This window comes from Sturnus vulgaris, chromosome 4 (assembly GCF_052056855.1).
Source record: "Sturnus vulgaris isolate bStuVul1 chromosome 4, bStuVul1.hap1, whole genome shotgun sequence".
NCBI classification, from domain to species: domain Eukaryota; kingdom Metazoa; phylum Chordata; class Aves; order Passeriformes; family Sturnidae; genus Sturnus; species Sturnus vulgaris.
The window spans coordinates 29,202,922-29,218,067 of NC_142246.1; the positions used below are offsets into that span (position 1 = coordinate 29,202,922).

General features: G+C 38.8%; 1 protein-coding gene across 2 annotated transcripts; it reads left to right on the top strand.

Moving 5' to 3' along the window:
• The first annotated feature begins 138 nt into the window (after positions 1–138).
• Positions 139–14,523, top strand: VPS37A (VPS37A subunit of ESCRT-I). 2 transcript variants are annotated; one of them, XM_014873449.2, is made up of 12 exons: positions 139–375; positions 3,815–3,889; positions 4,898–5,012; positions 5,866–5,966; positions 6,886–7,102; positions 8,084–8,154; positions 10,249–10,376; positions 10,463–10,521; positions 10,614–10,682; positions 12,637–12,780; positions 13,523–13,603; positions 13,798–14,523. In XM_014873449.2, exons 1-11 carry the CDS (start codon positions 251–253, stop codon positions 13,601–13,603), a joined length of 1,185 nt encoding a protein of 394 aa, XP_014728935.1. In that variant the 5' UTR covers positions 139–250; the 3' UTR covers positions 13,798–14,523. The 2 variants fall into 2 exon arrangements, with proteins under 2 accessions (XP_014728935.1, XP_088019560.1); XM_088163434.1 differs by lacking the exons at positions 12,637–12,780; positions 13,523–13,603; positions 13,798–14,523 and adding an exon at positions 12,264–12,353 and having other exon boundaries at positions 143–375.
• The last annotated feature ends 623 nt before the right edge of the window (positions 14,524–15,146 follow it).

The window sequence follows — 15,146 nt, forward strand, 5'->3', positions numbered from 1 at the left end:
CGCCGCGGCCTTTCCCCTCTCCCCTCTGGCCAATCGCCGGCCGCGCCGCCGCCGCCCCCGCCCCGCCCCGCCCCCCCCACCGCTCGGGTCGCGGGCGCGCGGCGCTGACGCGGCCCCGCCGGCGGCGGCTCCGGGGCGGGGCAGGGGCGGCGGCGGTGCCGCCGTCGCGCGCAGGCGCGCGCGGGCGCTCGGCTAGGTGCGCGCGGTGCCGCGGGTGCCCTCGCGCCCCTCCGGTGCCGCGGCGCGCGCGATGAACTGGCTGTTCCCGCTCGGCAAGGGCGGCGCCGCCCCCGCCTCCGCCGCGCCGCCCGCGCGCACCGGCCTCCAGCAGCAGCGGCAGCGCCAGGTCGAGTCCCTGCGTGCCGCGCACGCCTCGTGAGTGGCCGCGGCGGGCGCGGGGGCGGGGGCGGGCGCGGGAGGGCCGCACTGTGTCACCCGTCCCGGGCCCGCCGCAGTGGGGACGCGCCGTGTCGGTAGCGTGTCGTGCGTCCCTGTGCTCACACGCGGGGACCCGGCTGCGCCCCGTCCCCTCCCCGTGAGGCCTGACTGCGTCCTCGCGGCCGGGTGGGTAAACAGCGCCCCCGAGCCGGCGGCGCTGCAGCCCGGGCCGGCGCAGCCCCGCGCTGTCCCGGGGCCGAAGGGTCCCGCCGGGCGGGAGTGCGCTGGTCCCCGCCGGAGGACAGTGGGATGTGGGACCCCGGCGGGCCGGGAGGAAGAATTTGAAAACTGAAAGTCAAATTGGCTGTCGGGGAGGCGTCTCCGCTGGCTTTGGTGTGGCCTGGCCGGGTGATCGGGCGCAGGTCGCCGTGCCCGGGTTCACCTGCCATTGACCGGAAAGCCTGCTAATGGGTTGTAATGTCTTTAGAGAGATGCGACTACGTCTTGGGATAAAACCTCTCTAGAAGCTGCTTGTAATAGCGTAGTTCATTAAAAGTTGAGACTAAAACGTAGAGCACCACGGAGCTGTGCGTCACAGTGGCCTGCCAGCAGTGGCACAGTGGTATATCCACCCTACAGACTTGACAAATTCTTTTTCCTGGTTTTCAGTGCTGCTTACTGAAATCTGGCTACTCCTTAAAAAGTAGTTTTGTTTAGATGGTCAGAAGAGATCAGTTCAACATCCACAATTTTTAAAGCAAAACACTTTATCCTGAGGTACTCCCACTTGGCTGTAAGCTGCCTCTTTTTGACTAGACTTCTAAAACTCTTCACATTTTCAAAGGAGATCCACATTTCATACGTTTGAAGTTGTAGTTATAGTGAAGTAAACATTCTACTCATATACAACTTCCTAGGATTTCTCTAGAACTGAAATGGTAGCTGCCTCCAAAATAATTCAGAAGAAGGACGGACAATATTTCCTGTCACGTCAGACTGATGCTGGGAGTGGAAGAGATATTAAATGCATTTTCAAGTTTAATAACTGCAGATAGTTTGCATTCCTAATATTTTGAATTATCTCACAGGAAGCAAAAATATTATAGTATTCTAGATATTGTTGCATGTATAAACCTAAATCTGTTCAGAGCCAGTTTCACAGATGTTTTTCAGACAGTTCACTTTTCTAAGGAGCTGTTCCTGTGGGCATGTAGGAGCTTAATTAAATTAAAAGTTTTTGTTGGGTTTGCCTTATTTGGCCTTTTGTTCATACCCACTTTTTTTTTAATCTGGCAGCGAGATGAGCTCATCCTGAATTAAGTCTCCAAAAAGGGGATCAGTTTTTGTCAGTCAGCTTGCTGAAATGGTTTTCTACTGGTTGTACAGGCAGAGAGGGAATGGATGCTGTAGCCAGCAACTGAGGTGAGGGGTGGGGACATGGTAGTTGCCCATATGTCATTCGTTTATGAGTATCGTTGTTGCTCTTCATCAAAATGCTCAAAATTCTTAGTATGGTGTAGTTAACTAAGTTAGTCAAGTTTGGTTTTTGTTGTCTTAGGTCATAAAAGTTCGGCTATGTGTGATCTTAATTTCAGTAAAGTAGTTAGCTTTCCTTTACACAGCCCCTCACAGGTTAGGAGCTTGAAATAAAACTTTTGCATTTAAAAACGACTTTTCTTACATTTGCTGTTATTCTAGACAAAGATAAGAATGTATCAGTTTCCCTGTGTACACATTCCCGCTTGGGGAAGGGGCAACTAAGGTTATTAGTTAGAGGTTTTTCCTAAGCAGGGTTATAACCATTTAAACAGTTCAATAAGATTCTGGCTTTCTTGTTCCTCAGTCCCTGTCCTCATCTTCCTCCCCAGTTTCCATAGGTTGTGCACCTATGAGTGGAGCATAATTATATACCCTTTTCAAAAGGATTTTGCAGCAGGCTAATGAAAAGTGTGACAGATGATTACAGGGCAGGAATGTGCCTGAGAGATTCCGGAGAGAATCCTTCAGTTAAGAATGAGAAGGTGCAGATAGTGGTATATGATGTAACACAGTAGAACCCTTGATTTGAATTCTTCTGTGCTGAAGATATTTGATATTTCCTTCAAACAGCATGTGCTTTCACAGGGAAAGAGCAAATACTGAGTTGTCTATGAGAGGAATAAGATGGGGCTGCAGAAAGCAAGATTCATAGCCAAGTTAGTGTCTTACTCCCATTTGTTCCCCAAGCTCTTAAGGACAGTCTTAAATTCTATGCCCCAACAGTGCTTTGGAAGGACAGAAAACTCCCAGCACTACTCTTAACACACCTTTGCAGGTAATGTGTTTTGGGTTTTTTGAGAGAGGACTTGTATGAAGTGTACCTGGCAGTGAATGGAGGAACATTTCTGAAGTTGGATCAAAAGATGCTTTCTGAGAACGCCCATCTGCCATTATTTGCCATTGGAGCTGTGTTTCCTCCCCTGTATAAGGGAGCCTTAGGTGGCAGAGAAGAATATTTTTAACCAGGTGCAAGCAGGAAAAGTAAATGGAAGAACAATCAGTCTGCTTTTATGGTTTGTTTTGATTCATTATCAGATGAAGCTAATTTTCTGCCTTTCTGTCTTTTACTCGCAGCTTAGATATGTTCATATTGTCTAGAAATTCTGCTTCCAAGCTAAGTCTTCACCTCCTCCACGTTCTCTGGGATACTCTATTTCTAAACAGTCTTGCTGTGCATAGAAATCGTAGAATGCTTAAGAGTATTGAAATCAACTTCCTATTAATGCAGCTCATGTCAGGATTTTTCTCAGTACCTATTAGAGGAAATTTTCTTAGGTACATCGGTGCTTTCAGGGAGGCCTAGGTCTTGAGTGTCACTGGAGCTTTACATTGTTGCAAGTAACTCTCCTCCAGATAATTCTTGAAAATACTTATGCAAGTGCATCGAGCTTGGTGTATATAGTAAAAACTACTGTTAAATACTTCGCTAATCTATTAAGGAAAAATGCCTAGTGTAATAAATATTCTACATATTGATCTGAAGGCAATACCTAGTTGTGAACCTGGTATAATGCCTTGGCAAAGTAAGTGTTTAATCAGATAAAATTCAGTACATTAAAAAAACACTGATGTGTTAAGCCAGTAAGGGGAAAAGGATAAATTGAAGTTAAAATCACTCAGAAGAGTGAGTAGTGTGACTGCTCCTACTATAGGTCCTTTGCTTGTGACCATGTATGAGGCTTAAATGTTAAATCCACGATTTTTTTTTTGCTTTAATTTTAATATGCAATATAGAATGCTGAAGACTATTAACTTACTCTAGCATTTTCAACTTTGTTCTTACAGGGCTTTTCGAAACTAAACTGAGTACAAATGTCTGAGGTCATGCTTGTTTCTTTTAGCCTTTTAGCTGTTAAATTGACCACGAAATGGATGCTAACAATTTCTTCTTTGACAGCATTGCAGAAATACAGAAAGATGTGGAATATCGACTGCCATTCACTGTTAACAACTTGACAATTAATATAAACATGTAAGTAGAGTGAGCTGTGTCTATGCACATCTTGAAAATTAAAATTGTTATTTAAAAAAAAAAAAGAAGTGATAATAGAGTGTAAGCTGCTCCCAGCTCATAATTAATTTCAGTAACCATTACCTGGATTTGTATTAGTCATTATAGTGGTCTGTGTGAAATTGGCCCTGTACAAGATACAGATGTTCAGCTGAGAGAAAAATCATATTTTGCTGTTCTCAGTTCCTAAGATAGTTGTGTCATTTTAATTAAAGGTAACTAGGGGAAAATGCCTGAGGTTTTCTGATAACTTTGATTCCCTACCAGTGAAAATAAGCTTGATTGGTAATTTGTTAGTCTGCTGTAACAGCAACTCTTAGTCTGGTGTAACACCAGCTCTTACTCTGGTGAAGCTTCTGGATCATAACTCAAGCTATTTATTGTAATGTTTTCTGTGAATTTACTTTGGGGGGATGCTTTTGCTCTGGCAAATGTTGATAATACTCTGTTCACAAGTTTTATATTATTTTTCCCTGCAGAATTGGCTTAATATCCTTACAGGCTACACTGCATTATATTATTAGTAACAACATTTGTATTTGAAAATGTTCTTGTTGTGCTACAGCTTCTTTGTTGTCCATCAGGTGGTCAGAGCATGTACTAATAACACCAAGGCTGCAGGTTCAGTGCCTGTATGGGGGCCATGCACTTAAGAGCTGGACTCAGTGATCCTTGTGGGTCCCTTCCAACTCAGAATGTTCTGTGATAATTGCTCCTTTGTTATTCTACAGTTTTGCCCAGTAAATGCTCTCTTCAGTTTTGTGGAAGACTGGTATTCCAGTCTCTTGGACTTCTAATTTTGTGACTGAATTAGCCTTTTGTGTGCTTCATTCATTGTGTACTTCTCCATAACTGTTCTCATAGAGAAGTTTATGTAATTAATAGTACTTTTTCTTTGCATAAGAAGCCTTCTTATGCAAACTTTATCATGAGTTGTCTCTGTAGTAATAATTATTCTTGTATTTGCAGTTTGCTTCCACCTCAATTTCCTCAGGAAAAACCAGTCATCAGTGTTTTCCCACCTGTGAGACATCATTTAATGGACAAGCAGGGAGTATACGTGACTGGTCCATTAATAAATAATGTATGTATAATTTGTAGCTTCACTCAGATCTACTGTTAATAACAGTTTTAGTACACGTCACACTAGATTATTTTTAATACTCCTGGTAAAAAAGATTAGTATAGATCCTAATCTCTTTCAAACTGTATTTTAGGGACCTGGAAACAGAAATTAAGAAGTGTTCAGTATACTTCTAGTTTTTCTTTTGCTGATGCGATTACTGATTTGAGTATTCCATGTATCTAAATGTATTTTAAGTTATGAAGGCTTAGAAAATTACTATCACATTCTTTTGGTTATTATTAATTGCACAGTTCTTCCAACTACATTCCAGTGTATTCCAAATAGAGGACAGGGATGCTTTAAGACAGTTTTGTAGTATAGTTCTTTCTAGCCTAATCTTATTAGAATGGCATCAAGGTTTTAGCTTGAATATTCAGGATTTTAATATGCTGGTCTTTTTGTCAACAAGTTTATCGAATTTTTTTGGAGTGGATGGAGGTTCTGACTCTTTCACAATGCAGTTAATGCCTTTGTCCTCAGATATTTTAATTTTTTTCCTCTTCTGTTGTTTGCACAAATGTAACTTGGTAATTAAAGTGGAGGTTTTTGGTTGTTCAATAGCAATGTGGCACTTCATTGACTCTCCACTGATAATGGAATATACAACAGACTTTTAGTTTTTGTTCCATTTTTGGTGACTTTATCACTTTATTTAAAGCTTGTGTATACACAGTTTGGATTAGCTGGTATGTCTGAAATAGCTTTTCAGCACTGTCAAGTGGATGTAATAAACAAGCTCAGCACATTTTGGAACTCTTGGATTCTAGACATAATTTTCTTCTTCACTGGGTTTTGTTTTGTGTTTTTGTAGTTTACAATGCATTCAGATCTTGGAAAAATTGTTCAGAGTTTACTGGATGAGTTTTGGAAGAATCCTCCGGTTCTAGCTCCTAGCTCAACATCATTTCCATAGTAAGTTATCTAAACATAATAAATGGAACTATGTCTATTAATTTTTTAAAAAGAGTCTAAACCAATTATAAGGAAGGCAGGGACAGGAGTAATGTAACAGATATATTGGAAGAATTAGATTCCGTGTCCTTGTGCAATTTCATGTGTATGCTTGCTGACCTGATTGTTTTGAGAAGAGACACTAGATTTTATTGAGTTACGGTATCAACATGCCTGATGTAACTTTATATTTGTTTTTTGAAAAATAAATTTTTACATTATCACATGAAGTCTGGAATTTGCAGTAGCTCATGATCTGGGCAGTTGAGTTTTTTCATATTCTGTTCATAATCTTCCAGGCATAGGGCAGTTTCTATTGCACCATGTGCAGCAGAAATTGTGTGATTTGAAGAACTGTATTTAATTCAAATTTTATCAGTACAACTGTGGTTCTCATGGCTGACAGTGATACTAAGTTTGCGTGCAGCTGCAGTTGTGAATTTAAAAAAAAATCATTCATGTTATTTAGAAGTAATTACGTGTGTGTTGCCCAAGCTATTAAATACTGTACCATAAATAAGAACTAATGTATGACACAGATGCTTTTCTCACAACTTTAGGATGGAAACAATTTTAAATTATGCTGTCATAAATTTTTGAGATGTAGTTTTCTCATAATTAACAGCGTAAATGTGTATTTGGCTGTTCTACAAGAATGTAGATTAACGGAGTTCTATACCATATAGCAGTGTTAGACAGAAAGACTTTGGCAGTAACTGAGAACAGAAAATACAAAGTTTATGGCCACTTGAAAATTCATTCTTATATCTTATATGTGGTCTGGTAGTTATAATTCAAATGATAAGAAACGTAAGCAGTAAACGTAAACGTAAACTGTAAGCAGTTGGTTGCTCATGGTTGTGGTTTTGTTTGTTTTTAGCCTTTTCAACAAACCAGCTGGAATGACTCCTTTTGCTCCTCAGGGGTTTCCATTTCTCCCTCCATATCCACCTCAAGAAACAAGCAGAACAATGGCAACCATGCCCGTTTCTGAATCAGTTTCTTCAAGCTACACTACAGACAAGCCTGCTGCTCCTTCCTATGGCTTGATTGCTGATCTGCCACTGCCTGTCCCGACAGCAGAAGCAGTGCTTCAGGTCGGTGTGCTGAGTTTTGCCACTTAAGCTGTCAGACACTGGGTATAAGTTCCCTTAAGGGCACACGGGGCATTGCTGTAAAAAGGAAGCACTTGAGTGAGTGCACTTCATTGCTTTTCTGGTGCTATGGAAACAAAACTGTCATTCTGACTTTGATGAGAATTTTTTAGGACTTAAAATCAGAGCAACAAGTTTGTCTGAGTTTCAGTGAATCTACTGTTACGCTAAGGATCTTTGATTATAGGGGGTTTTGTTTTGGAGCTGCACTCCCCCATAGTGCAGCTGTAGCTGTATCTCCAACCACAGAAAATGTTTTTTGCTTTCTTTCCTGCTCAGAGCCTATTAGGTGACGACAGTGTGCAGTCCTAAGTCTTTATATGTAGCGTTTTATCTCGTATGTTTATATTCCAGCTCCTTACTGCTGATGAACTCTGGAAGGAATTTTATTTTTAATAAAACTTTGTATCTAAATGTTTAGTCTTTAATCAAGTTATGTCTAGAAACAAGTTTTCTTATGCTTGGAAGGCACTTTTCTGGCTTTATAGAATTTAAATTTTCTACATTCTATGGAGACAACTGTTCTTTCCTTGTCTAAAACTTTTCTTTCCTGAGGGATTATAACTTTAAAAACCACATGAAAGGGATCAAAATGGCAATCTTCTCTGTTCTTACTTTCCTGAGTTTTACTATTCCTGTGTGTTTCCTCAGTCATCCAGCTGTTTTCAAATGAAGGATATGGCAAAACAGAATTATTTTCCTCCAAAACTGACTCATCATTATGGCATGTCACCTCAAACACCTTCAAGCATTTTGTTGCATTGGTTGAGTTTTCTGTTCAGAGACTAGTGATACAGCTTCTTACTGCTTTTCCTGCTTTTCTTTTTGCTGGAAAATACTCATCTTTGGTTTTTGATTAATCTGGTTAAATATCAAGAAATTGCACTTCGAAAACCTACTAAGCATTTCTAAACTTTGATTCAGGTTGGCCAGAACGGATTTACATACAAGATGCCTGATGTTCCTGATACCTTTCCAGAACTCTCAGAACTAAGGTAAATTTTCAGAAGGTAGCTGAACTTTCCATAGTTACTAAAAGGCAGTTACTGCTGGCCTGTATCTGATTATTGTCAGAAGTCTGTACATATCACTGAAAGGATTTTGTAGAAATTACAATTAGGAGAACTACTAAGTACCAAAGTATTGGAGTCAGAAAATAGCCCTGCTTTGTATTCAAATGCGCTGCTTCTTTAGGGTTTTGTCGGCAGGAACAGTACTTGATTCAACACCAAGAAAAGGACTTATTTTTACTTTTCCTAACTATCAGTGTTCTGCTGTTTTCTGAGGCCTTGCCAGGGAACTTAATTTCTAGTAATTCAACAAGCACAACTTTTGAAGGACGAAATGGGACAACTTGAGGCTGGTTCACAAATTACATTCTTTTAAACTCCAAAGGACTGTAGTGCAAGTTAAATGGTGAACTGTTTTGTGAGCAGCTCAGAATGTTCAGGGGAGGCTGGTTAGACAAATTCAGGCAGTAAATGTGCCTGCTGTCCCAGTGCAAATCACTGCTACATCCAAATACTTTATACACATACTACACAAATATTTTCATCACCTTGTCATTATTCAAACAAACTGTATTAGTTATTATCTCAGCAGCTTGCTCATACCTAACGAGACAGCTTCCTGGATCAGTTATGTGGGATAGAATAGGTTACAAATTCACTCTAAACTTCTTCAGTTCTCACATCTTTCTGGTGATGTTGTAGTTAAGCAATTAAAAGCTTTGTCTTTTCAACTGAGGTGGCTTTTCTTTTCCTCTGACACTTTCCAAAGAGCATGTTTCGTTTAGCTGACTTCGCTTTTAAGTTCTGGCAGCATCCTTATTACATTACAGCAATAAGATTTTTGTATGGAAGTGTAATTTGTTTAAACAAAGCATTCTAAAGCCTGGTCCTTTCAAGAAGACTGGGTTAAAATGCCATGATTCTTCTGTTGGTAGTTGAATGGAATGACAGTGGTATTGCAGCTGGTCTGAATAGTTCTGTTCTCTATAAGTGGCAAGGTTTTGGTAACAGGGACTTGTTGAGTGGCCTTTCTGAGAAGGGGTCAGGAGCTGCCCCTGTGCTAGGCACAGCTGGTTTGGCAGCAAACCCCCTCAGGACCACTGAGGCCATTTGTGAAGCAGGAACTGCCTCTGAAAGCATTTCAGAAAGAGCAGAGGCAGTGAGGATTGAGGGGAGGAAGGGAAAAATATGATAATCCTGCAAACACCAAAGTCAGAGACAAAGGGGGAAAAGGAGGTGCTTGAAGTGCCAGAGCAGTTACTTTTCCGTGGCCCATCGAAGTTTTGAAAAAGACCACAGTGCTACAGATGTTTTAAAAATGTACCCTTAGGTGTGAGAGGACTATGCTGGAACAGTTGTTCACACTGCTGTCCAAGAAGGACCCCATATTGGAGCAGGCAGATATGTCCTGAAAGAAACTGCAGCCGTGTATTACCCAGACTGGAATAGTCTCTCCTGCCAGGAACTGATTGCAGTCTATGTGGACCAGGGGTGAATTGTGAGAAGGAAGGAGAAGCAGAGATGAACTGTTAGGGTCTGACTGCTACACTTGCAATTCCCCCTTACCCCGAGGAGCAGGAGGCAGGGGGAGGTAGTGTTGGGAATGAGCCTGAGGAAAAATGGAGCAAAGTGTTTTAGTTTTTGCCTTTCTTGCTTACCATGTTACTGAATTGACAATAAATTCAGTTAAATTTTTCTGAGTGTGTTTTGTATGTGATTGTAATTGGCAAGTGACTTCACTGTTTTTATCTCAACCTCTGAGATTTTCCCCCATAGCCTGTTGAGGGGGACTGTGAAAGCAACTGAGTGGGCATCTGGTAGCTCGACACAGTCAACCCACTATAGTAGCATTATGGGGAGTAAGGCTTGAAATAGGAGATATTTTTGAACATGGTGCTTTTTAAATTCACTGCTGCCTATAGTAGAGGCCACAATCCAGGAGAAAGGCGAAAAATAAGTTGTGGTCAAGTGTCATGTATTCGTAAAGTCCCAAAAAATGCCACAAACTGTGGTAGAAATTAATTATTTTACATGGGGTGTTTTCAGATTTAAATGTACTTTCTTTCTGTTTGAATACAGTATATCACAGCTGACCAGTATGAATGAGCAAGAGGAGGTGTTACTGGAACAGTTTGTGACTCTTCCACAACTGAAGCAAGTCATTACTGATAGAGATGAGTTAGTGAAAAGCATTGAAGAGCTGGCAAGTAAGCTGTCAAAATGTTAATATGTGGCTGTGTTCTGTGAACTAAATCCTTTAAAAAAAAGTAGTAATGGTGATTTTATTTTCCAGAAAAAAACTTGTTGCTGGAGCCTAGTCTTGAGGCAAAAAGACAGATGGTGTTGGATAAAGTAAGTGAATCATAAAATAATCTTCAGAAATATTAGTGGTAATATCTGGGTTTTTTTCAAGGTGATAATGTTCTTTTTCTTCTTCCTTCCAGTATGAGCAACTCACACAAATGAAAGCAGCCTTTGAAAAAAAGATGCAAAGACAGCATGAACTTAGTGAGGTATAATTTCTACGTGTCATCCTTTAAGAATACTTCAATAAATCTGAAGTTTTGATTTGTATCTTTAACTATTAAGAGTATTCTTATGGTTAAACTCTCATTTCATACGAAGTAGATTAAGTATTTCATCAAGTATGAAAAAAATGGGATGATGTACCAAAAAGTTAAAAGCAAAATAATGGGTTTTTTGGTGGGGTTTTTTTTTACTGCTACAATAGAAGCAAAGTTGGAAGAAAAGAATGATGTACATCTAGAGCTGTTTAGTACAATCCTGGTCCAGACCAGTTTTAAGAATAGAATAATTTTTTAAAGAAGGCTTGTTCAATTAATGGTACTCATTTAACATAATGAGTTTGGAAAACTGTACCAGATGAAAGTGCTCAATAACTTCAGGAACTTAAATTCTGCAATTCACTGGGCATGCTTACTTGAGGTAATATTTTGTATGTCCTGTCAAACCTTGCACTTCCTGCAGTGCAAATAGGGTAAGGTTATTACTTCAGAAAGTAATGAGGAAGGAGAATAATTTCTTGGTATGTTTACCAAGGTACATTAGAAAATGTAACTTCTAATAAACATTTTCTGTACCAAAATCTTCATAATTTGCAAAACTTGTTACTTGAGAATGCAGCAGTCCATCAAATTTGCATGCATAGTACCTGAATTTCAGAATGTCCCCAAAGCAACAAAATACAAAATAACAAACACACAAACAAAAGCAAACAAAAAACAACAAACCAAAAAGTTGCGTGATGGCAAACTGAATGATTTCATAGGTGGTCTAAATGTGTTAGAAGTTTCCTCACTTCAAAATCAGTCTGAATCCTAATGCCTCCTTTGACTTTAAAGTGGGCAGATGTAGTTGACATAGATAATAAACCTCCTATTTTTTCAAGAAACCACTTAAGAACAGGACATAATGTCCCATTGCTGTAATCCCTTTTGTTTTTTCTAATTAGATTTGCTGATTCAGTTTAATGATGAATAGGAGGCTGAGAGTTGAGGAGTAGCAGCTGAATTTTTCTGGTTTTTTCCCATATATGCTATACCTTCATGTATTGATGTTTGCTGTGAGCTATATAGTATCTCCTGCTCTTCCCTTCAGATTTCCAGACAAGTATTTTTACTTGTATTATGTGTGAATCTTAGTCATCTTTTATTAGAGCGAACTCTCTATATTTTGTACAAGATCAATTTAACAGGAAATTTTTGATTACATTAAGGTTTTAAAGTACATAAGTAAAAGATTTTTCATAGGGTAGATGAAGGTTAGGGCAAGCATCTAAAATCTATAAATATCTTAATTTTGCAGTTCTGGCTCTGTACAGACTCCTACTGGATGTGAATCATGTTCTGATTAACTGCCCAGACATATTTGAGAAAAAATAATGAAATTGTATGCAATAAACAGGAGTAAAGCTTGAGGTTTTTAAGAATAGAAAAACGAGTATATTGATTTAAATTAGCAGCCCATCTACTTCTTGAGGAGGTGCTTTTTGCTTTTCTGTCTTCTCCACAATCATTTCAAGGGTATTTAAAAGCTGAACAGTAAGTGCTTTTTTACCTTTTTACACTTTCCAGGTTCACAACTGATTTTCACAAGTAAGCCCTATTTATTGAAGACACCTGAAATGTTAGTTCTACTCGAAATCATGCACTTGAGAGCTTGTCAGATTTTCAAGCTGGATGCTTTCTACAGTGTAGGGTAAAAGTGGGAAAACTTCATTCGTTTGTGTGAACAACCTAAACTAGCAACACTTTTCTCATATTGAATCTTTTCTAGTTTAACAAGCTGTGCTGTAACTTGGAGATGGAACTTCATCTGGTTACTTAGGCTTTTATGTAGTAATAGTACTCTATCCACATATTCCATATTTATATAGTCATTTATCTTCTTGGAAGTATAAGCTTTAATTGACAGGTTAATATTACATTGAACTTTTTATTTTCTTAGAGTTGCAGTCCAAGTGCTCTGCAGGCCAGACTTAAAGTAGCTGCTCATGAAGCTGAAGAGGAGTCTGACACTATTGCAGAAGACTTCTTGGAAGGCAAAACAGAGATAGATGACTTTCTTAGTAGTTTCATGGAAAAGAGAACGGTATGTAATACACACATAGTTCTAATCCAAGACATGTACAACACATAGTGAACAAATTTAGGACTTTTTCTTTTAAGAGTTTGAGCAGTCCTGTGATACAGAGCAGTGCTCTAGTGAGCTTTGACAGAAGAGGAAAAAAATCCTTAAATGGCTTCAGTCTATTTAGACTATAATCTACATTCCAAAGGCACATACTTTTAAGATGGGACTGCAGAGGTCTCCTGCGTTAGATCCTATTCATGTCTTGTTGCAGATATTTTTGTGCCAATTTCTTCTGTATTGTGTACAGATAAAAGGGAAGATAGCCACGTGGTAAATTTCAAATTTGAAAGGCTGACATAAACTGATATGTTGCATTAAACAATCTTAATGTTTAATTTATTAAATTTCTTAAACAAATTCTGTTGATGGCTATCATCAGATAAGTAACCGAGGTTCAAAAAACACTATTTTTGCACATGCTGTGACAAAACTAACTTACCAAGTAGTGTACCTTTCTTTACAGATGCCCAATAAATGCATTTTGTAACACTGGAAACAGTCCTCTTATAAGCAATTTTGGATAGAATAATGTCACCAATATAGACCATTGTTCAGTCCGAAGCTTGGTAGGGAGGTAGGCCAGGCGGGTTTTCTCTGTTTAAAGAGAAGCTGTAAAATAGCTAAATCATTAAGGAGAAACTGCAGTATGCATTTTAAAAAACTGTATTTAGAATTCAGTCTTGTATGTCTTGTTTCATAGCTCTGCCACTGCAGACGAGCCAAAGAGGAAAAACTTCAACAGGCAATAGCAATGCACAGCCAATTTCATGCTCCGCTATAGGTAAACCTAGTTTATTGAAAAATTTACCTTATTGTTACATATCTGGTAACTGCAAATAGATTTGTTACAGTGTTTAGTGTTCTAATAACACTGTCTGTGGAAATCAAGTATGTTCTGCATCTGTTGTTACTTGTACTTAAAATATAACTTCTGGAGAAATTGAAATGTCTAATTATGGAAATTTGTCTTTACAGACTTCCTGCAAACTACACCTGCCAAGAGAACGAATGAAAAACCCAATAAAGCACACTTTTTAATAACTATTATTTGCAAATAAGCATTTCATCTTATCTGGTTGTATTTATAGAAGAGATTGTATACAGAGTTGGGATGGTTTTTGTACAAATTAGAATGTCTCTTTATATTCTCATTGTACTCAAGAATCCTTCTATTGCAATCTTTGCATTAATTTCTTGTATTTATTGTTGATAGTTATAATATTTAAGTTCCCTGCTGCTATTCTCCATTATTCAGAGATTAAATATCTAAACATGTAATTTTGACTAGCTTTTTACATTTTTATAAAAACATAATTCATATCTTTTGTATTTTGAACTTTAACCATAGATTTGGCTTAATCTGTGGAAGACTTTAAGTGTTGATAGGACTTTGCAAACTAAGAAAGTCTTTAATGGAGATTGCCAGTGGATTCACAAGCTGTCTTTTCTTGAAGCCAAAATATTAAAGAACAAGTTTTTTTACTTCTAAGTAATAATAGAAAACTAAGTATAGCTTGTACTGTGTTTTGGATAAGTAGACTGGGGATTAAGCAAAGGATGTGTTGGAACAAATTATATTGGAATCAAAATAGAATAAATGATATCTGCATAGATTTGGTATGTTGCTTAGTAGCACTGATGCACTGATTTCAAGAGTGGCTTGGTACCTACCACTAATTAAACACAATTTTCATCTAACAATTTCATTTTCTTTTTTTTTTTTGTTCATAAAGGAGTAATAATCAGGTCACCTTCCTATTTCTGTTTTATGCAATATAAATATGTTCATCATGAGGAACACGGAAACACTTTACAAAAACTAGTTCTGAAGTTCTTTGGAACTTTTCCTAATTTTAAGAAACTAATTTGGTTGGAATTGCTAGTGTCATATGGTAAGGCAAGTGATCAGATTTGGAAGTGAAACTTAATTCTGCACTTTAATCAATGATTCATGCCTTTAGTAAGCTGACAGTCTTGGGATGGGGGTATATCTGTTGAGAATGGATAGGACCAAATGCAGTGTTCTGCATTTGACCCTAAATGCATGTGTTTTCTCTCTTGCTATTGCAAGAATACACATTCTTTTTCTTAACCTTCTCAATGCATTAGGTTTTCATGGAGACAGTCAAGGAGGAAGGAGGAGGAGGAATTGTACAGTTTTGAGAGTTAAATAGGATGAAATGCTGATTAAGTAATGTACCAAAAATCCTACTTATTTCTTGTCAGGAAGCAGACTGAAGATAAACCTCTTAGCTAAGACTCTACCTGTGTGTTACCTAGATAGGATCAAAGAACATGGCAGGTTCAAGTCTCAGACTACAGTC

Excerpts from the sequence above, each read along its gene's own strand:
- VPS37A (XM_014873449.2), top strand. The coding sequence starts at position 251 with ATGAACTGGCTGTTCCCGCTCGGCAAGGGCGGCGCCGCCCCCGCCTCC. Across the intron at positions 5,013-5,865 it reads CTGGTCCATTAATAAATAAT|TTTACAATGCATTCAGATCT; the intron begins GTATGTATAATT and ends GTGTTTTTGTAG. Across the intron at positions 5,967-6,885 it reads AGCTCAACATCATTTCCATA|CCTTTTCAACAAACCAGCTG; the intron begins GTAAGTTATCTA and ends GTTTGTTTTTAG.